General features: G+C 36.0%; 1 protein-coding gene across 2 annotated transcripts; it reads right to left on the reverse strand.

Annotated features, from left to right (window-relative positions):
* Positions 1-1,875: 1,875 nt before the first annotated feature.
* On the reverse strand, positions 1,876-23,469 carry LOC129269894 (equilibrative nucleoside transporter 4-like). 2 transcript variants are annotated; one of them, XM_054907349.2, is made up of 8 exons: positions 22,995-23,469; positions 13,975-14,565; positions 10,508-10,582; positions 8,728-8,954; positions 7,663-7,828; positions 6,550-6,737; positions 5,903-6,143; positions 1,876-4,814 (listed from the first exon to the last, which is right to left on the reverse strand). In XM_054907349.2, exons 2-8 carry the CDS (start codon positions 14,471-14,473, stop codon positions 4,645-4,647), a joined length of 1,566 nt encoding a protein of 521 aa, XP_054763324.2. In that variant the 5' UTR covers positions 14,474-14,565; positions 22,995-23,469; the 3' UTR covers positions 1,876-4,644. The 2 variants fall into 2 exon arrangements, with proteins under 2 accessions (XP_054763324.2, XP_063961492.1); XM_064105422.1 differs by lacking the exon at positions 22,995-23,469 and adding an exon at positions 15,111-15,303.
* Between the last annotated feature and the right edge of the window lie 611 nt (positions 23,470-24,080).

A 24,080-nucleotide genomic window follows, 5' to 3' on the forward strand; every position in this document is an offset into this window, starting at 1 on the left:
AAGCTTTTTCCTGTTTTTTAAAGTCACATTGTGCTTCCTTCATGGTGAGCGCTGTTGCAGCAAAATTCTTGAACCTGTATCTTTTAGTAGTTTACCCTGATGTCCTCCACCAGGAAGTGGTTTGCACACCTCCTATATGCTGTCGGTAGGGCAGGAGTTCTCACCAGTGCCCATTCTGTATACCTATGAGGTTTGGGTGTTTTTTTTGTTTTTTTTCATTGATCTTCCATTCACATGATATTTAATCACAATATTTACTGAATATTGATACTTGTACATGCATTGTACAATACAAGTCAAAATCAGCCAGAGAGTAGGTCTTATACTTTCATTAAATGTCAAGAAACAAAATGCAGTTTTCCAGTATTCTGTATTCCTTAGGCAAGCTTTGCAGGATACATGAGAAATGATTTTCTTCCCAGTGATTTCACCTTTTTGATGTCAATCTCATTCTTCCTCAACTGCTGTGCCCTCTAACTGAGGTCTTCTGCAAAAAACAGCTGCTTTTCTTGGTATTATTTTTCTTTTAAGGTCTTCACATGGGCTGTCCTAAACTCTTCCTTTTGAAGAAACTAGTAGAATGTAAAGGCTCTTACAAACATGTTTTGTTCTTTTTTTACCTGACTGTAAATTTATTTTGAGCAGTTTAGAAATTAATACTCAAGTATTGTCCTGCCCAAATACTAGCTTACATGTACTGTAGAAGTAAGCTGTTTCTTTATAATGTTTATAACATTGGAGTGATTATGGTTTTGTGAAACTGGCCACTGAAGTCACATGATTTCCTATCATTATCGGCATACTCACTTGTCCCCCATTTAACATTGCTGTTCTCCCCACCCTCAACAACACGGGTGAGATCTCCCACATTTAAGCATACCCCTGGCACGTACAGCGTGCAACCCATCAGGGGTCACCTCGTGACCTACATCCCTCGTCACATTCTCTTTCACTAACGTGCGCCTTTTCATCAACACATAAGTGCATCGTAGAGTGATAAAATTCAACTAAGTTTAGCAATATTTTGTGAAAACCGATATGTCATGAATATTCATTAGTTGGATTGATGTCATATCCCCACTTTCCCTTTTCTTATGTTATAACATGAAATAATGATTATTTCATATTTTCATACATGTGTGTATGATATGTCTCCCTTGTTATTACAAAATGAGTTGCAGCAATGATTATCTTACACATTAAATCATTTGTCAATCCATTTTTTTAATTCTTGGTGAACAGAATTTGAGAAAAAACAGTTTTCATACATTAGAATACAAAATATTAGTGGGGATATGGCATCATCAGCTCGCTCATGGCATAATCATGAAAACATGAGAACTGTTTTACATAATAGTACCAAATTTAAAAAGGTCATAATTATTCATTGTCTGGTGTATTAGGTTTCACAGTACACCATGTATCTTTCTTGGGCAAGTGTTGGTCCTGAAAAGGACCACCCTTTTCAGGACCAACACTTGCCCAAGAAAGATACATGGTGTACCATGAAACCTGTACACTATTCTTCTTCACCATGGAAACCTTCAGAAGTTATATTCATTGTCTGATTTTGATGAAATAAACGTTCATCAGCTTTTTCTTTATCCATTCAATCCTGGAGTACCCCATTATTAAGTCCTATGATAGTGCTAGACCACTCTTGTGAACATAATTATGTTTCATATCATGTGTGATGTGTTATATACCACAAATAAAAGGTTGGATCACACAACACCCTGTCATTGATATTTGTCTCAAATTTGGTTTCCCATTTGTAAACCATAGAATACAAAGTACAATATTCATTCAGAGTACAGGTCAGATGGAGGGGTTTATTGGACAGACGACTTTAAAGAAATACTCAACTATGATGAATTCCTGTTTCGAGAGTCACTTTTATTTGGAATATTAACGGGTTTAAGACAGATTTACTAAATTTACATTTGTAGTTTAGTGCTCCATCTTCTGGAATGTTGACACATACAGGGTGTATACACCCCCAAAAAAGTAATTAAATAAATTCATTAGTGAATGAATAATTTAATAAAATAAGAGAGAAAATAGGGAACCCTGTCCCAACTTATATTTCTTTGGAGAAATATGGAATCAGTGGCAATCAAAATTATAGTTAACAACTTAGCATTTGATTGATTCTTTCATAATGTTTTTACCATTTATTACTTAATACATGCTCCCCTATGTAGATGATAACACTTTTTTGTGAAACAACTTTGTATATGTGACATATATACGTTATACAAAATGTTATCTTTTCTACAAATTTTGTCATTCCCTATGTATTTCTAGAGGTACATTTATTTAAATGTTTAAATCCAGAATCATTCTTTTGGTTGCAATTCAGTTGTAAAAATAATCCTCAAGGTATTCACAACTGTTAAATTTTCAAATGTTGTACTGTTTATTTGTTTGATGACATAAACAATTCAGGTGTATTACACAAAGGGATTAAAATGTAACCTATTAATTCATGCTGAGACACCTTAATTGAACATGAACTGACTAATGGTGTGTTGATGTGTGATAAATACTACATGCAACTTTACTTGGAAAAACAGCGGTGCACAAAAGTTAGTGAACAACACCAAAAATGAACAAATTTTTGTTCAAGTTCTGCCATGTTTTAGGTATTTTTATTGTGAAGTCAGGTGATGAAATATTACATTTTGTTTCCCTGGGTCTGCCAAACATTGTAGTGTTGTCTTCTTTCAAGACCCAGCATGACGGAGGGCATTTTGTGTTGGGGTTCACTAACTTTTGAGCGCAACTGTGAGCATGATTTTAGGTAACACTTCAGCTTTTTATGAGAGTGCCTACCCATATTTTGTATAAAATTGTGAGAGCAGCACAGAAAAAAAGCTGTATTTTAGAAATATGGCACTTGTGGCGATCTCATGAAACAGTCTCATAATTTCTGTTCCTAGGCAAAACAAGCTTGCCACTTATGTCATAACTCTAAAATCAAAGTTTTCTGAACTCTCCACAAAAATCCAACATGTTGAGATAAAATGTTGAACAGCCCATCAACAATAGGTATGATGAATTACTAATGAATGCAGCAACTTCAGTCAGTATTCTAAAGTCAGGTTTAACTTAGATCATGTTATAACTCTGATAGAATTATGGGAAGCCAAAAATGTCAAAATTTTGTTTACATTGCATGTTGCTTATGTTTTCTTAACTCTTTTTCCAATTATTATAAAGTGAAGACAACTGTCTTTAATATTTGCCATTCCCAGACAGATGATTTGAGAGTCATATGAGCTGATACATTGAACCTCTACTGTTAGAGATTTATGTCACAATTAGCGCCCCATGGTTAAACCACAACTTTAGACCAGAGTTTAAATCAAACCCAACTTCAGAATACAGGCTTTTGAGGCTAAAACAGGCATTTTAATGAACATTTGTTTGACACTTTTAATTTTCTTTTCATTCATGTGAGTATTATTATGCAAGATCATATGTCAAATAAATATTTAATGAAAAAATATTTTAAGAATAATACTTTGTGCTTTATTTCTTGTTAGCATAACAGTTTATCAGTCACTCATTTGAAAGTCACCCTCATAAACGAACTATGCTATATATATACATATTTAAGTTCACAAATTTGTATAATTCATTGCTTTTATTTCCTTTTTGTAGGATCTTTTACTCTTATTTTTACCTCCCTCTCCCCCTCCTCCATCCTTTTCTTACTCTCTTTCTTTTATCATCACTCAGAGTCTCTGTCTCCTAAATCTCACTCTCCATTTTGTTTTTCTTGTTACCAAGAACTAGTCTTATTTTGGGAGTGATTTTTTTTTTTATCAATCTGATATCATTGTATTCCAATCCACCATTTTCCTTCTGCATTTTTTTTTTCATATTCTTTGAGTTTTGTGTCTTTTATCTCACACTTCTCTCCCTTACCCTACTCCCATTCTTCTCTTTCTGTCACACATTTTGCTCTCCTTCCCTTTCTCAGACCCACACACACTCATAGCCAATCCAGGTGGGTGTTTCATAAAGCTGTTTTGTAAGTTACGAATTACTTTTGAACAACTGGTGACCCTTTCTTGTACTAAATGTTATATCTCAGTGTAGCTGAATAAGCACTTAAGAACATGCTCCAGTCTTGCATAAAGTGGTGCATAACATTACAAACAGCTTTATGAAACACTGAATTTTAGGGATGGTTGCAACTCTGCCAATAAATTGACCTTCCATAAGTCGAACATTTGCCTAAGTCGCAGCAATTTTTCAGACCAGATTAATCAAAACATGTGTTGTATACCTCTTCTAGGTCAAATTTTTATGAAAGTCGAACAGAGCTTTGTGGCCCAAAAGATACGACTTAGGCAGAGTTACCTGTATGTACAATCAATATTTTATGATCTATCCTTATAATGCTTTCTGTAAACCTGTTGACTACTGCACTCTGTGGTTCCCATAGGTTTTGTACAGGGATCATCTGTTTCCAGTAGGCAATGGGTTAAATTGCCAATCACATCAAAAGGAATGTCTTGTTGAAGTTGAACTGTGGCACAAATACACCCCTCCCACACATAAACACACAATGCACATTTATTTTGATTATATACATGTCCATATTGCACCATGAAGAAAGCTTGAAAGGAAAGATCATGTGACGGTTATTTTATTTCCTGCGGCGGGGGCGGCAGTCATGTTCAAGAGGGCTGCAGCATGACAGGAAACCCCCGGGTGGGACGGACCGATAATGAATTTAAGAAAGTAGGCAGTGATAGCACCAAGGGTTAGGCCAACGTTGTAGGACACCGTCATAACGTTTCCTGAGAGAGGGAAAGAGACAGAATTATTTTTTTTAATGTATGATATGATTTTAATCATGAATAAATTTAAAGTGGAAATATTAGACAATTGGAGAATGCAGAGCTGCCAACGAGTACTGGTTTTCAGTATTTCTGAAAAATGAGAAGAATATACTGATGGTTTCATGCAAAATACTATTTCATAAAGTTTAATTTTTATGTGTTGTCCTATGGTATTTCTTTGAAAACACTGATTTCCTCACCAAAATACTTATTTTCAGCTTTTAAAATACTGAAATGTTCTTGTTCTGGTTGGCAGCTCTGAGAATGGGCTAATTAGAACAAATGGTAAGTAGACAAACTCTTAAGAATTTCGGCAAAGTAGGAAGGAGCCATGGCGTAATTTCCTTTAAAATAGCAAGAAATTTATCCATATTGTGCTGCACTCAACACAGGTGAGGTGAATGGGTACCCGGCAGGATAAATTCCTTGAATGGAATGAGCGCTGAAAGGCAGCTCGAGCTGAAGCCGGGGTAATGATAATAAACAGTGTGCCTCGGAATAGATTATTTCTAGATAGATTGCGCTATATAAACCATGTTGGTTGGGACACAGATGCAGGTGTGTATAGGCCAATCGGTCATTACCCATTGAATTGAAGGGCTAAATGTTGAAATACAGTGGATCTATCACAGTTAAAATATATTGGTGTCTATTCGGCAGACTCAGTACCCAATGGGGTTATTTAGTCAGACTACACCTCATATTCATGGGAACAGAATATAGCATAATTTCAAACATATCGATCAACTCAACTGGTGTGGCGCGATCGGTAAAATTATGCGCTATTGTGATTTTATTGCAGTCAAGATCATTGATTCAACGCAGGTTTGAGTCTTGCCTGGAATGATTTTCAAAGTTCTTTTTTTTTAAACTGAGTCAAGACTCTGAAAAAATGCTACTCCAAGATTTAAAGTCTGATTCAAGGCCTCCAAAACAGAGTTATAGCCCTTATCGTATGGTTATGAGTCTGCCGAATCAATGCCGATATAACATTAACCATCTATCACCAGGACAAGTCTTTGTGGAACAAGTCATGCAATCCTCACCTGCTAATTCCTTCTTCTCCTCCGGGACCATGCCTGGAGCCAGGATCATCGGGATACTGCCAAAGTATCCATTGGAGATGCCTAGCATAGCCGAGAGAAGGATGGGCCAGAATGGATGGGAGAGTATGGGGTGAGTCCTGGGCGCCACACAGATTAGAAGGAGTGGGACCAGGATTACTCTGCAGCTAGAGGCCAACATCAGACGACTGGTATTCCACTCATAAGGATACGCTGCTAAGAGCTAGGGTAGGAACAGAATATTTGTGTGATTAGAGACAAGGATAATATAGTTTCAGCAACTTGATGTTCTGATCCACTCTAACTAAAGTTTGGTCACTGAATCTCACCCATTGGGTGAAAACTCAGTCTCCCTTCCTCCCTTCTGTTCCACTTTTTCCCTTGAAAACTGCAGGCATGAACACAATGACTGTATCTATTGTTGGGCATACTTGAAGCAACCCCCCCCCCTCTCCGTTAAAAAAATCACAAAACACAGCAATTAATTTAAATTGGGCTATAACCTGAAACATCCACCAAACTCGGCTAATATACCCACAATTTTTTATTCATTATTATTACTACTCTCAACCACCACAACTTAATAGCTGAAATTCCGACAAGACTAGTTTGGAAAACCAAGTACCAACCTTTCCACACAAATCAGTGAAATTGAAAATGGCCATGAGTATGATGGGCATCCAATCATGCAGCTTACAGTTGACAACCTCCGATTCAATCCCCGGGAACAGACACAGGGTGATGTAGTAGGTCACTGCAATGGATACCATGTACGGCCAGATGTGACGGGAGAGGTTCACGCGAGAATGGAATCCACCTGAGTGAAAAAGAAGATGTTTGTTTCATCAAATACAGAAATATACTCGTTTAAATGACATATTAACACAAGTATGTCGGTGTCATTCCGTTTAATTGCCGATTCTTAAAAAGAAAACAACAAATATGTTGTCAAAATTGGATTATATGTCATAGAAGTATAAATACATATGTCATATGCAATTGCAAACTAAGATTCTTGATTCTTGAGACCCCTGCTTCCAAAGTAGAACAAAGCCACTTTCAATTGGTTATGCAATGAGCCAGCTTTGTTGCTATGACAGTTCATGAATTATTTGAAGCCCCTCCCCCCCCCCCCCCCATTAAAAATTATCACGAAAGCTGCACTCAACTGAGCTAATAAAGCCCCAATTCTATTTACTAGAACAAGAATAAATCCACCTTCGCATGCAAAAAGTAGACAAAGTGGACTAAGTAGCATTTTACCTGTGCACAGTGAGGTATCTACCACAAAAATCTTGATCATCATAAATGTTGTTTGGAGAGGGAGATAGAAAAAAATGAGAAAGGTGGGGGGAGAGGGAGAGAGATAAATAGACAAATTATGGGAGAGGAGAGAACAGGGGCTGAGGAGAGAGAGAGAGGCAGCTAGAGAAACAGACAGGTGAGATGGGGGGAGAGAGAGAGAGAGACACTCAGCTAGAGAAGAAGAGGAGGGAGAGAGACAAAGAGGAGAGGAAAAGAAAAAAAAAGACTAAGGGGTGGGAGAGAGGGACTGAGAACAACAGACAAGTGAGGGAGACTTGGAGAGAGGGAAAGAGATCGTTTAAAAAGAGAAAGAGATAAGACATGAAGATTGAGAGGCAGTCAAACAGAGAAAGAGACACATACTGAACAGGGGAAAAAGGAGTATTAGGAAATTATGATGAAAGATTGAATTGATTTTTTTTTAATTCCTTACTCACCAACTATTGAATGCCAGCAGGATGCGAGTGTGATTGGTTGACGTGGTTTCCTCTGTCCTTCCAAGGAGTCTGTATTTGGTCTCACTTCCTCTGCAGTGTGAGGTGTTACATCATCACCTTGGAGATTGACGTCATCAACATTCACTGCTGTTCTACTTCCAGATACCTGCAGAACGTTCAGGTTGAAATTTATTATGAAGAATAAGTCAACTTATCTCACTTTTTTATGATTTTTATGATCTCCATTTAAGCAAATATATTTTTAAGCCAGGATGGTGGAGGATATTGAAATATTAAAAAATAAGTTAACATCAGTAGCGTAGCAGGATTTTTTAAATGGGGAGGTTGAGTTGAATGAAAATTTGACAAGCCAAAAAATTTTTTTTTTTTAATCTGAGGGGGGGTTGAACCCCTGTAATCCCCCCCCCTGCGTATACGCCTGTTTAACATAGCATTTATAATGTGCCATCTATCTATTAAACTATTATGAGGGACAAGAAGGTTAAAGTAAAGAATTCGAAATATATGCCTCACGATATTTGAAATAAAAATTAGATGAAAAGAGGAACTTTGGACAATTTTTAAATATTTCAAGCAACTCTACTGATCGGACACTCTGTGGAAGAGCATTACAGAGAGATGCATGGTTATGACGAAGTAAAAGCGTTTTCTTCATTTGTCCTTTGAACGTTTAGCTGTTTATGACCAGAGGAGCAAGATTTCTTATGGGAATGATAGAGACATTTTATAGCAGGTGACTTTAATGAAAAGAGACATGTTTCACCTACAGCAAACACTGAAATATTGAAAAAGGAAAATATATATATACTTGTATACAGGTTGTATATACCAATTCATACAGAAAAGTTGAACAGAATTCCTAAAGAATGAACATTTCATTCATATTTTCCAAAAAGCAATTAATACAAAACATGCATTTCGGTTACAATACATATAAATGCAAAGAGAACAATCTAAACCTCTATAAATTCAAAAGGGGGGGGGGGGCTTAATTGAAGAATATCCAGTAGTGTATAGGCAAGCAGACAAGGTGAATTTAATTACCTCTGTACTGAGTTGTAGACTCCTCTCGTCCTCTCCTAGCCCTGCATTCTGACACGCTGTTGTGTAATGTCTAACGAGCTGAGTCCGTCGGGCTACCTGATGCGTTGCCAGACATAGCACCAGGACGATCCCAGACAGGATGAAAAAAATGAGTGTGTTCACCTTCTCGTTGGAGACCAGGAGTTTGGTGATGATTCGGTTCAGTGATGTCAGAACACCAGCAGTGCCTGTGCAAAGATAAATCCGTTTACAGTGGTGCTCAAAATTTATTTGTTCAAATTCTGCCATGTTTTAGATATTTAATCGTGAAGTCAGGTGGTAAAATATCACATTCATGCTTGCCGAACATTGCAGTCAACACTCAGCAAGGAGTGCATTTTGTGGTGGGGTTCACTTTTGAGCGCTACTGTATACTCACTTTAGTCGGCAAGCAGTTGGTCCACTTGTCAGACAGTACATGCTCTATGGTCTATAAATTATCAATTTGATCTAATTGCTGTTATCGGTCTAACACCCACTTAGTCTAATTCTCATTTAGTCTAATTCCCAGACTGACAAATTTCCACAAAGACCAAATTGATATTAGATGAAATTGGTACAGTCTATCCGGAAATTAGACTAAATGGCAAATAAGCGCTGAATAGGAATTAGACAAAATGGTTAATGGACGGAAACCATGTGAGGTTAGACAAAATGGAAAGTAGACAAAGTGGATGAGTGTAGACCAAGCTTGGGGTCCAAGTGGCAATTTAACAAATTTTCAATCACATTAATATTGATTGAATCAGAGAGTAGCGACTTATTAATGGGTTGTGATTAATCTGCTCATCTGTTCATCAAACATTAAGTTTGATGGACATCATGAAAATTATATATGAATCCTTTTTCAGTTCAAGTTACAGAAATTATTGGTATTTGTATAGAAAGTATTTCAGTGTGTAATTAATGGACTTATTATTAATTCACTATTGACTTGAAGTTGATGATGCTGATGATGACTGATGTAATAATGATGACGAGGAGGAGGAGGAGGGGTAGGTGGTAATGATGATTATGATGATGAATACGGATCATTGTTATAATGTTTATAACAAAGGTGAAGATGAGAAAGAGGGAGAGCTGGATATACTGATGATGAAGAGGAGGAGGATGGTGGTAATGGTGATGATGGTAATGATGATGATGAAGTTTATGATGATGATGCATGTTGATGATGATGAGTAGGATCGTGGTCAAGATGGTGATGATGATGATGGTGGTGATGGTAATGATGATGATGGTGGTGATGGTGATGATGATGATGACAATGACGATGAATATGGTTACTATTATTATGGATATAATAAAGGTGATAATGAGGAGAAAGAGGGAGAGTCGGATAGTGATGATGATCATCGTGATAATTCATCATCATTATCATCATCATATTGGTCATGATGGAAGATGGTGAAGATTATGTTGCTGATGACCATGATGCTGCTGCATGACAAGATTATAATTTAGCTCAAATGAGCAGTGAAGCAGTACATGTATCACTGTTAAAAATAATTTAAACAACGTTGTTTACTATATGTTTCACATAGTATTTGTTTTAATGCTTTAAACAAGTGTTTAAAATCTTAAACAAAGTTTAAATTCAATTATCAATAATTTTAGCATGGTTGTTTAAGATTGTAAACACTTGTTTAAACAACTACTGTGCGATTCACATAGTAAACAGCATTGTTTAAATCATTTTTAACTACACCGGAAAGTAACTAAATTAATTATACAAACTTACTTTCTCCTACCATGACAGCCTGTGTAAACCTCTTTGGTAGCATTCCGGCATAACCATAGAAACTGGATTGCTGAACTGAACAAAATACAATAAATCACCAAGTCAGTAGGCTATATATACATGTAGGTATATTACATGGTAATATGAAATTGTATTATATCCTACAGCCACACAAAACATATCATTCTAGTTGTGGCATTTTGTTGAGATGTTATATTTTGATTACTCTGTATATGGCTACAAGGTAGTCCTCTCGTTCTAAGTTTTCATATATTACAACTATTTTTATAAATTTATTATCATCACTGTTGTTTTGAGTTTCTTTTCAGTATTCATATTGAGTGAAATTGAGTAAGATTACATGCCGGCTGCGTTCATAGCATTCTTGACACTCGTGTTTTTAGGGAGGGGTTGTCATGGCCACTGGCGCATCCAGGGGGGCAAAGCCGGTCCGTGCCCCCCCCCCCCCCCCCTTTGAGAGGCACAATTCAAATTTTTGATGTAAACATGCCGTTTGAATAGAAGTGTGCATCCCTTTTGATCGTGAAGACCTTTTTTTTTCTTTCTTTTTTTTTTTGCCTGTGAAATTTTTCCTTGGAAAATGTGCCCCCCGGCCCCCCCTTTGAAAATCCTGGATCCGCCCCTGGTCATGACGTAGTTTCATGCATTCGACTGACAGTCATTATCTGTCACTGATACATGAAACTCAGGAGGAAGTTATGAAAACATCCGACAGAAACATTGCCGACGTAGCAAACCTCCATTGACCAGAATCGGGCTCATTACAATTATACAATCTACATGAATAAAGATAACCAGCAAAAAACGGGGTTATCGAATAATGCGACTCGAATCAATTAAGTTTGATTATTGCATGCGGTGTACGATATTACTGCAATAGAGCAAATTTTTGTAGATGTCAGTAAGCGTATATTATGCTAAATACATACCCAGCTGGCCTGTAACATAAATATACAATAAATTGAACTATTAAGTGTCACTGTAAAATTCAGTTAAAAAAAGTTACGACTAATTTTGAATATTGTTGAGTGTATCTCGCAATGTTACCCCTCCCCTTCCCTTATGTTTTGTTCTTTTATTTTTTTCAGAATATTTTCTTCATCTTCCAAAATTAGGAAGACTGAAAGACGCGCCCAATTCGATTATAAGACTTAACAGTTTATTTCCTAATACAGTTGAATCGTTGATTTGAAATTTAGACCAGTCAAACGATGTAGATAGTGAAAATCTAAAATTATAATATCATTCCTGCATTGGAAACACACTTCACATTATATTGTAACAATTCATAATGGAAATTTTTAATTCGAAATACTCAGTATCTTTATTATGCAATGGAGGAAACTACTATAGGAAGAAATTTATATCTAGAAGTGGGTCCATAATTATATGGACTTTAGTGTTTTCGACCTAGAAAAGTTTTCAGTGTCGGTAAACGATGTCTAATTCAATAAGGTTTTCCAATTTGATAAAGTAGAGTTTGATAAATTCGTTAAACAATTGTTATGTGGACAGTATGTTGCCCAACATTTAAAGAGTGTAGCTGATCGCCGAAAATCCTGAACAGTCCATTCTTTTTCTATGATCAATACGGGATCAATACGATTGCCGCGACTGATGATCTGATACCATTTAGACCACTGTTTCAATCGTGATCAAATCGTGACAATGCATGGAACTATGTTTTAAAGATATATGGGCAATTCCATAAAATAATCAACCGCTTTGTAAATCCGACCCCCATTTTTCTCAAGTCTTACTTCACTTCATAAACTGGTCAAGTCATGGTCCTTTAAAAAACATTACAGACTGTCAAAAAGAACATTCTCATTCTAATATAAACTCCATTAACCAGAATCAGACTCATTACATATAACTGCATGAATAAAGATAACCAGCAAAAAACGGGGTAGTCGAATATTGCGACTCGAATAATTATATTGGATTCCGGGAATGGATTATTTCATACGGTGTACGAAATTACTGTAATAGAACAAAAATTATACCAATAAGCGTATATTAAGCTAAATGATATACTCCAGCTGAGCCCTATAACATTAAATGTACATAAATTGAAGAATGAAGCGTAATTGTAAGTCTATGGAAAACAAAGTAGAAAAAATGCAACCAATATTGATCAGCGGATCTGTATGAACCCCCCCCCCCCCCGATATTCTGTTCCTTCATTTAGTCTTTTCTTCATCTTCCAAAATTACGATGGCTAAAAGACGCGCCCAGTTCAACCATATATGAGACATATTTATTTCTATATAAAGTTCAGTAGTTGATTGGAAGACGAGTGAATCGATGTAGATATTGAAAATCTACCATTCCTACCTATAATAATGTTTTATTGTAAATAATACAGTATTCAGTATATTAATAGTACGCAATGGAGGAAACTGCATGGAAGAGAGATCGGCGAAAAAGGGACTGAATAATTATTTTCCTTTTTTTTTTTTCATTTTTAAACAAGGTTATTTATACTTGTATCAGGCATTAACTTGCATACAACAGTGAAGGATCAAGGCCGATTAAAAATACTTTTCTCAGTTTAAATGAGCTTATAAAAAGCGCCGTTACGTTTACGTTATTTCACATATATTGATAATCTTATTGCAATTACTACGATTTTGCAACAACAAAAAATTAATACCATATAACTTTGCCAGGGACTCGTAAGATCCTATTCAAATGTTAAAAAACGCTAATCTTGTTTTTTTTCTTCATTTTTTGTTAAAAATTGCTTATACTTTTAATCAAAGTGGATATATTTTATTCAAAATCGTTAAAGATGTAGGCAATATCCGGATGTGTGGAAACTTATTGAATTAATCAGTTTATTTGTAGTAAATTCTTCTCTTAATTAAATAAATAAGGATTGGCCAATGATTTTACTTTTTACAAATTTGAAACAATATTTCTTTCTCTTACACTTTCAGGTATGGGTCTTAATATCATTTTTTTTTTCAATGGGAGTCTTGGGAAGATTATTTATTGTGTTGTTGTATGGGTATAGACAGATAAATCCCAGGGGCCGTTGTTACAGAACAACTTGCAATCAAACGCACCTCTAAAAATCAAACGCAAATTCATTTTCAACCAAAAAAAAAATGTGTGCATGTTTTACTTGCTCTTGAATATTTGAGATGTGTTCAAACGCAATTCTTTCTGCAACAGATCCCGGTTTGACCAGGGACCCGTTGCAGGGAGAGCTGCGATCAAACACAACTCAAAAGATCAATGTAACTTGACTTTCAACCAATGAAATGCGCTTATAATATAGGGACTTGCGCTTATTTTGTTTGAGTTGCAATAAACGCAACAAAATGATCGAAGAAACTGATATTGCATTATTTTCCAAAACCCTCTTGTTCCATTTGGAATCAGTCTGAGAATGTCACATAAATATATAGTAACTACTCAAACCCATGCCCTTGACTTACTTGTACATCCGAATGACGTCACAGCCACAGCAAGAAGTGTGACGACATATCCGAACTGCTTCGGTAGACTCGAATCCAGTCCTACGACGAGAAACGCGGCGAGAAGAAGCGCCGACAACGCCATGACCTGACCTAGCAGGATCCTTCTCTGCACCGATATTTTGACGACGAGTGCGTTGTTGAGCAAGACCGCGGCAAAGCCGACGAGTAGGTAGACAAGACTCATGTCGAAGACGATGGTGGTGCCGGGAAAGTGACTGTGAAAGAAATCGACTGCCGTAACGAAACTGTTGTAGGGGAGAAGGAATCCAGTCCCCGCCAGGAGCAACGAGATGTACACGCAGTTGTAGGGATCATGTGGTCGTCGAACCCGTATGCGATGGTGATCGATGATGTCGGGAGAGTCTGACATCGCGCCGATGTCGTCAGCGTTGCAATTGACGTCACTCCAACTCTCTGATGGCACGGCCATGGTACCAGTATTCCGTTTTTCCACCATGGTCTTTAATGTTATTATGTCTCAAAATATTTGGGATTATACCTCATTACAGCAAAGTTCACACTCAGCACTGAAGCCATTTCAATAACGACCTAAATGAAAATAGATGCAATATATTATGGTATACATTTACAAAACAGTTTACAGATCAATGAATGAATTATAAAGAGGGTTTCAATCCAAACTCAAATTTTCAAGGTAGTAAAGCAAATATCAATTTTTACAATCATACGCCGTAGATGCCCAAGATACACTGAAAATGCTTGGCATACTTAAGTTCCAATTTTTCATATTCGTAGATGTATGCAATTAAATTTATTTTTCTTATCAACCTTTAAATTAGATATTCTAATTTTGATACAGTTCTCGCGGTAACATCTATATTTTATCAGTAACATTTGTGCAATGGAAATCTAGATTAAAATTAAATATTTAAAAATTACATTATCATCACCCAAAAGGAATTCAGCGTGCAAAGAGTCAGAACGCAAGCTGAATCCAAATACAAGACCAGTTAATGTAATTCATAAACAAGTATGTGTTCGTTTCAAACAGGTACAATAAAAATCAAAGTACCCCCTTTTTCATCCCGTTTAATTTGTATATGAACAAGTAAAGATCGAATTGTTTTCCTCACTCGTTTCACGAAATGTCACGGCTCACAATTAAGGCTTTTCTCCAAATGGTGTTGGATTCGTGGTATTTCCTAAAGTAGGATATTCCGATATTTTATTGCTAAAGGAACTCCACACGCAGTAAACTTCAGTGGCCACTGAATGAAAATTGTCGTCTTCAAACAAGTGTTTTATTGGTGACCCATGTTATGTAGCAAGGCAAGTATAGTTTCATAGGGGGTAAATAATGCAAATTGCGAGCAAGCTGACGCACTCAGTAAACAAAATCAAGAGTCGGAGGACTCTTAATGAGCCATGTTCCCCATTCCATGGTAGTTATTTCATTATACAGCCTTGTAGTAACAGGAAATTAGGATCGCCTTATTAACATTTTATTGGTTTCAGTATTAGATAGGAGAACGCCTACTTATGTCCCGGACTTTTGTTTGAGCGATGAGGCCTTTCAATGGTTACTACATGGGTGCCCTTTTTGCGTATTGTAAAGTCACTCGCTTGCTATTGAATGGTAGTAAACAAAACTACCTTTCTAAAAAGTGAATGTCAATATCACCACTTTCTACTTTCTACTCCATCTGTAAGACGGGGGGGGGGTTCGAGCAGAATGTGTTGACTAGAGGAGTCAAGATGGGTCACACATGCTAATGATATACTGGGGTAAATATGAAAGTTCTAGATTGTGATGAGAATGTTTCCCCCTAAAAATAACACCCGCCCCACTACTGCTTCCATAAAAGCTTTCACTTTTATTAAGTTTCGCAACAGTACTATATACGCAAAAATAAGAAGCGAGAGAAAAGGAAGCAAAATGAGTGTTCTGCTCCATATAAACATTACCCCCCCCCCCGAAAACCCCTTTAAATTGATTTGGCCTTCCAACATGACAAGCGTCGCGCGACTAGTGTAAACTAATCAAACATTATTAGCATTATACACAGCTTGTGACATCAGAGGCATTTGTCATCGATTTTAGTATTATTGTGTCAAACAGAGATTCTGTCAAGGTATTCTCCAGAAGTTTCCATTTCAATCGTGGAATCTTTTAAGATGTCCAAGAAAGGTAAACGGAATCCAGCAAAAGGAGCATATTGAGCTTGAATCTAGTTATGATAAAACTTATTTTATCTGCTCTTATTGATTTATATAGGATACCGATTTTGAACCATATAGCTGAAACTTCCAGCCAGTACCAAAAAAGAAAGGACGAAAACGGAAAGGAGAGAGGGAAAAAAGAGAGGGGTGAAGTTAGAATTAGAAAGAAAGAAAAAAAGGAAGGAAGGAAGAAAGAAAGAAAGAAAGGAAGGAAGAAAGAAAGAAAGAAAGAGATCACTCTATAAGGAGGTGGATAGCATTGTGATGAAAATGGGGACTGAATCTTCTCTCAATTACAGGGGAAATGGATTCAGTCGATTTCCCAAAATTATCATAAACCACATTCGGCAAGAAAACTGAATTAGATCAAAATCTGGGTTTTAGTATGTTATAACTTTACAGTCACCTCTCTCCATTCCTCCATCTCGACTAGCACTTGTGCTACCTTCTGGTTCCTTCTTAACAACAACATTCTTAACAACCTAATTTACTATTTTTATTCGCCTGAATCTATTATAGGCCTAAACAACATAATACAAACAATAGGATAAAGAGTTCCATGGATGGCGGGAAAGGAAAAATGTTAACTAAATAACTATAACCCAAGGTCTGGCCAATCTAATCTATTCAACGTAATGGGATTTTTTTTATCTTCGCTAGCTTCCGTTTAATAATCCTATATGCAAAATCTATCAAAGTTGTTATAACACTAATATATTTTTGTTGGGTTAATCGTTCTTAAATCTCACAAATGAGAGCTGCAGCAGTAGTTGGCATTGTAACCAATAACCCTAATGCTCCAAAATTAAACACCGAATATCAAGGATATCAATTTCGTGTCAATGATGCTTCGATTGGAGATGTTTCACAAATGAATTTTCGCATTACTTTAGTAAACGAATGACTGGTACGTTGCTACGTGCTATATCAACAATTATGTATGGCAATTCCAATCAGCTAAACTTCGATTTTATTTTTTAGATTGAAAATCATGTTGCTAACTACCATTTTTATTCAAAGTTTAATGTTTGTTAAAAATTTGTCATTGTAGTAGGAAACTCAGTCCCAATGTCTGAGAACACCCTGGAAAAGTGAGGAGAATGGATGTTGATGAGGAACCTCAAGGAGATTTATTTATTTCCTTGTTTGTATTAACCCTTAGTGTACCACGGAAACACTTTCGTACAATTGGACGTAAAAATATTATCCATACGTTAGTAATAATCAGTTTTCCTTTCATGCTGGCAGGAATTTCTTTGCAAAGCGACAACAGCCCTTGTATTGTGTCTGGGGATTATTCCCCAGTCATTCACACCAAGTAATTAATGCTCTTTCATAATCTCAAAGATTAAAGGACAAGTCCACCCCAACAAAAAGTTGATTTTAATAAAAAGAGAAAAATCCAACAAGCATAACACTGAAAATTTCATCAAAATTGGATGTAAAATAAGAAAGTTATGGCATTATAAAGTTTCGCTTAATTTCACAAAACAGTTTATGCACATCCTGGCTGGTATGCAAAATGAGGAGACTATGACGTCATCCACTCACTATTTCTTTTATATTTTATTATATGAAATATGAAATATTCTAATTTTCTCCTCATTATCAAGTGATACAACGATTAATTCCTCCCTGAACATGTGGAATTGGCATTGTTAAATACTATATGGTTCAGTCAAGTTGGTCCTTATCGTCAAATCTATAAAAAATGAAATATTGTATAATTCAAACAATAAAAAACAAAAGAAAGAGTGAGTGATGGACATCATCGACTGAGTCACCTAGTTGTACATATTACTGTTTTGTGAAAAATAAGCGAAACTTTAAAATGTTATAACTTTCTTATTTTACATCCAATTTTGATGAAATTTTCAGCCCTATACTAGTTTGATTTTTCTCTATTTATTCAAGTCAGCATATTCCTGGGGTGGACTTGACCTTTAATAAACAAATCTGTGATTTTTTCATTACAATTTTTATTAATGTGGCATGTAACATTAGAACATGATCCAGTCGTTCTTATTATGGATCCTACAAGAGGGGTTTATAATACCCCCTCCCTTCCTCTCCCCTCTTCTCTTCCCGGTTAATTAAGTTCGACTATTAATGTTTGTCAAGGCTTGTGTATCGCGGGTATCATGATGATCGAGACTCGGTTGCTTGCTGCGGGAGATACACCGATGGTTATTAACTCTACACGGAGTCACTAATTAAATCTACCAAGAACAATCGTATCAAAGATTTTCTTTTGTTTAAGGGCTGCATGCAAAATGACTCCCATATTACACGCAACTCACGCCCGAATGGTTCTTTATCAAGGGAAAATAGAATATACTTGTTCTTTAGGCCTATGATTAAATAAATATCAAAGTGCGTTGACCATTATACTGCGCTAATAATAGCTTTATGATATTTGTAATTGCTTTATGAAAGGAAATATGAATAATGCTTATAAATTGCAGGTTATCTGATATCTTGAATGTGACTGCATATCAAAGGAGATACAAAAATAAAATTTTGCATAGAGTACGATGTGGAAGATTGATTTATGGTGATCTCGTGATTCAGATTAACCAAATGACATTTACCTTGGCAAAAGATTCAGATTCAGTCATCTCCAAATTTATATCTCATATTTCAAAATGTTCCTCCAAACATGATAGGTCCATGCTCCAAAGCACCAAAAGAAGAACAAAGGAGAGAATTAAGCCATTTTAAGCATTCTTTTTTTGGATGGAAAAGAAAAAGTGCCCACAAAGAAATTTCTCTTTGAAATTATAGCGATATGAGGAACATGATTTTTTATAGTAGAGTAAAAAACACTTCCTTTTCTGACACAAAATTACTCACTCAAAAATGAGTTCATGAATATACTTATAAATTATTCGAAAAATCGTTTTTATTTCATTTATTCTTTCTGCAACTTTTCAAATACAAAATAACAAAGAAAATACATAGTACATAACAAAATATGAACAAGGTAACATTTTCTATAACATAACGATTTGAGATTACTCGACCCAAAGCGATGGAAAGTGCAGAGTTGAACTGAGTTTAAGGCATCACACTTGGTAAAAAGGGAATAAAAAATAAATGCAATTATTACAGCTGACAATCAAGACATTTTTATCGCATCATCGTATCAGATTTACTGTGTTTATCTTGACATATGACACGAGTGTCGGAACTTTTCCCTTATATCGACATTGTCTGCATTCGTATGATTCACGGCTTTTCTCAAAGATCCCCCCTCCAAATGTGCCCCATTTATTGTACAAAATGTTATTTTATGCCGAATAAAATGACAGATTAGAGGATAACGCTTTTGAAACGAAAAAACAAAAAATGAAGTAAAACGATAAGGGGTTGATAATGCACGTTTTCTATGCAAAATCATTACAGCTGGGGATTTATGGAGCGGGGTGAACCCTTGCAGTTGACAACTTTGTATATAAACTGTATATAAATTGGCAGCCTATAGAACTTGCCTGTCCTCCCCCCCCCCCCCCCCCCATTTTTATTCTCAAAGGTCATGCTGCAGCCTCAGATGCTCATTTTTGTGATTATTGTGCCTGGTTTGTTACATTTTAAAGATAAATTCAGGGGGAAATCCGTGCCGCTGAATACTAATTTATGTGTTGCAAATGTTTAGCGTTCCCCTCTCCATCGTCCTAAGATTTTAAATACCCTATATCTTGTTTCTCAAGCAGTCTGCGTCTCTCATCTCTTTTAAGCTTCATTGAAAAAGTTTCTTATTTCTAAGTATAAATGTATCCATGCACGCACTTGCACTTCTTTCAGCCATATTGCTTACCACAAAGTTTCTATTTTTCTTATACTTTCTATTTCGTGACATCGTTTATGTATTATGTAAAATCAATATTTCCATAGCCCTCCTTCCTGACTGCTATTGTTTCAAGCAGTGTGTCCTCAGTGTGTTCTTGTGTGTTCACAGGAGGAAATAATTTTCACACTAAACTCGACAAGTTTAACAATGTTAATCATGTTTTCACATAGTCAACTAAAAAAGTGAACACGCCGTGAATTATTAAGACTGTGGAGGTGTGTATGTGAATACACTATATAGCATTGTGTTCTTTCCAACGGGGGTACATCCCTCCCATGCACGCACATACCACAGCAGAATTAACACTGTTAAAAATTGTATACAACGCTTTAATTACTCTATGAATTTACAGTAGTTGTATAAACAGTTTTAAAAAGTGTTCATTCTAAACAACCATGTTAAAATTATTGAAGATTAAATATTAAAAATTAAATAACTACCGTTAAGTTCAAATTAAACAGCATTTTTACTGAGTATAATTATGATTTCCATTTATTTCGGAAAATATTTTCATTTTCTGACACTGTTAGGGCAATGCTTGAGCGATATTCAATATTCAAACAGCAACAAGTTGGTATTGAGTTTCATTTTCCAGACGGCACAGTAATACTGAATATCATGTTCACATCAATTTATTTATCAATATGCTTTCCACTGGCTAGTGATCAATCTGGTAGATGTATATAGATGTATATCCAAGAATGCGCCTTCTTCTGTACACATAAGTTGTATATATCTATATTCTTTATGGTAATTGATTTCATATGAATTCTTGTTAACAAAAATGAAGAAATTCTGTAAAATGGAGGAAAATAAATGTTTATTTGAAATGAAAATTGAAAATGAAATGAATTATTCATTAGAAAATCAACGAATATAATGATATAACTGGATATGCATATTTAAATTTCATAACTGACAAGTTTAAATCATTTCAAGATTGGTCATAAGTATCTCGGGGAATAAAATATCCATAACATTTTTATGGTAAAATTCATGAATATTGCATTATTATTGTCTTATGTTTGATAGTAGTTCAACTCATTCCAATTCGATTTAGAAAGGGACGACTAACTTTTGAATACGAACGGGTCTTAATTACGAATCACACTTGCACTTAAAGCAGCTGCAAATCTAATACCCCCGGGGGTAAAGTCAATTTCATGGCTTCCGACATCTTCTCATTTTACTGTTACAATGGACCCATATACCGATCGGGAATAATTTCATTTCGATGAGTGATTTGCCCAGATAAAGAAGTCAGTCATATTCGGAGTGACACTCAGAATGCTACAAATCTGTTCTGAAATATGGAATGTCACGGGATGCATTCCACTTCGAGGTAGTGTAGTGTTACTGATTTTCAATTTAACTTAAAGACTGCTGAAACTATTTTAAAATAGTTTTACACTAGTCATAAAAAATGTACCCCTACTTGCAAAGAATATAATTTTTATATAGCATTTCCATTTATTAATCAAAAGTCATATCGAAATTTGCCGATATTGCAATATTCATATACATGTATTGTCAATCTGAAAGGCAGGAGAGGTGATGCCTCGAATTTTTTTATACATCATTGAACTGAACTTTCACCTTTACCACTGAGAGTCAAAGTGACCGACTGCTATAAAAGATTTGAAATAATCTCAATAGAAATTATGTATTAATGTATTAAATTAAGTAACCAAAATGCAATACATTCCTCACAAATGTCATGTTTAAACAAAAGTAATCTTGATTGAACTTAAAGAAAAATCAAACGTTTGCGCAGGGGTATAAATTCCAGACATTTAAAATAAATCCAGATCGCCCGTGAATAGTGACAGCCGAACCGAAAAGTTTAGATTTAAACCTTGCAGATTTGAATTTTATCACTTTTGAAGATTTTATTTTTAAACCTTTGAGATGTTCAAGTTAATCCTTAGGATTAGAAATAAATCCATTGTTTGGCTTGTCAGTATTCACAACAGACCTGGATTTATTTCATATCCTTAGAGAGTATAGCGTCATGGTAGGCCGACTTGGCCGGAAGCGAATGAAAGCATTGGGAAGAGGAAGGCTGTGACGTGAAACTAATACCCATTTTATTGATAAAATAGTCTTGAGAACCCCCCCCCCCTCCTCATTTATCAAGTTATGCCAGCTCTGTCCTTAATGATCGTCAGCGCAGAGAGTTATCTTTTGTTCGGGGGACCCTGGGGGACGTAACATTAGAGGTCTCCCCCCCCCCCCCCCGAAAAAAAAGTAATAAATAAATTAATTAATTAATTAAATAAATAAATTTAAAAAAAATAATTAAAAAAAAATTATAAAATAATAATAATAGGCCTAATAATCCTCTGCGCTGACGCCATGCTGCCCTTCTATTTTCATTATTCATCAACATAATTTTTATATGGTTAACAATGACTTGTCCAGGTATAAAGTAACTATACCTCAAATGACCATTACAGCGTGCGCAGCTCGTGGCGCCCTTGCCAAGGCGCCGCGATCTAAGTGACCAGTGCAGTGGTTAATGCATGCATGGCGTAAGCATCGCCAGCCCGTGGCACACAAACATGAATCATTTCCTCCAAAGTCCACGCACGAATTCAGGGAAACGGCCGCATACAAAGTCAAAAAGCTCATTCGCAATGAGTTATTAATGGGGTACTTTATTGATATCTCACAATGATCATGCAAACTTCGACTTATCATGATTATGAGTGATGTTATTTTGACTTATTTGTGACACCACATTACAAGATCAAGAATAACGTGAATAAGGTAGTATCATTGAGCGGAGATGAGGAAGAAAGCACGGTATTTACAAATGGGCATAGATATATCCCCCAAGCAGCGGGTATAGCAGCCATGGGATACATTATATCAATTCTCTCAAATGTAACTATATATATGAGTCTCAATTCTCGGTTACAAAACGCTATCATAAAGAGTTACTTACCGCATTGGTTATGCTCTCCAGTATTATTTTATGGAGGCCCTTCAAGCTACATGGCATCAGCAGATTCACAGCTCGAAGATTTTTACGTAGAAGGCCTACCGCTCATTCATCGAAATATTGATCATTCTAGCATCCTTACTTGAAACACCGAATTTGGGATATTAATCAAACAAAAATAATCATGGCAATATTAAGGTTCCAATGGCATATTCAACAACGTAATGCACGGCAGTGATACATCAAAATAATGATCAAATCGTGTACAGTCATGTAGCATATGATATATCAGGATCGGATGTGCTCCAATATCGAGGAGGCTCAGAGAATCTCGAATACTGTCAACCATCGCATGTTTTATATACGACGATTGTGCGAATAAATCGCTGCATAATGAGTATTCCCGCATTAAGCTCTCCTGTATACCCTGAGGGCGACGTTAGTTCTCTCAAGGCTGATTGATTGCCCCACTACTGGCAATACAGATGGGTGAAGCATGAGGGAGTCTGTCCACCCCCCCCCCCCCAAAAAAAAAAAAGGTTCCACGACCGAGAAGAAAAACTGAAAGAGGAGAAAAGGGAAAAGGATTATTATTTTTTATATTTTATTGACTGATCATGTCAAAATTACACAGTTTTTCATTTAGGTCAATATATTTCTTCACTTGCTTTGCTTTCTCGGGGCTTTCTAAAGTTTTCCCCTGAATATGCCATATTGTTGTACCCCCTCAAGATATAGACTCATTACGCCACTCGATTGTCAACCCATTGAAAAGCGCCAAGCGCTTGCGATATCGTCATGAGGCAACATTGTGAGAGGGCTGAGTTTTGGACACGATAATTCCTCGATCGTCCGAGCGATACTGTGACAAAAATGATGAAATTTTCAGTTTTTTTGCTTTACGTATATAAGGACAGGAGAGTTTTACTTAGCCTCAGCCCAATTTATAATTGAAATACATCTCTATAACCTCACTGTCCATAAAGTTACAAAAATGCAAGCTCATTATCATTAACCACATATGAATATAGGCCTATTATATGGTGTGAACTGATATTTTTTTGGTGAAAAACAGTACGTGATTAGATG

This window comes from Lytechinus pictus, chromosome 10 (assembly GCF_037042905.1).
Source record: "Lytechinus pictus isolate F3 Inbred chromosome 10, Lp3.0, whole genome shotgun sequence".
In the NCBI taxonomy this organism is placed as follows: domain Eukaryota; kingdom Metazoa; phylum Echinodermata; class Echinoidea; order Temnopleuroida; family Toxopneustidae; genus Lytechinus; species Lytechinus pictus.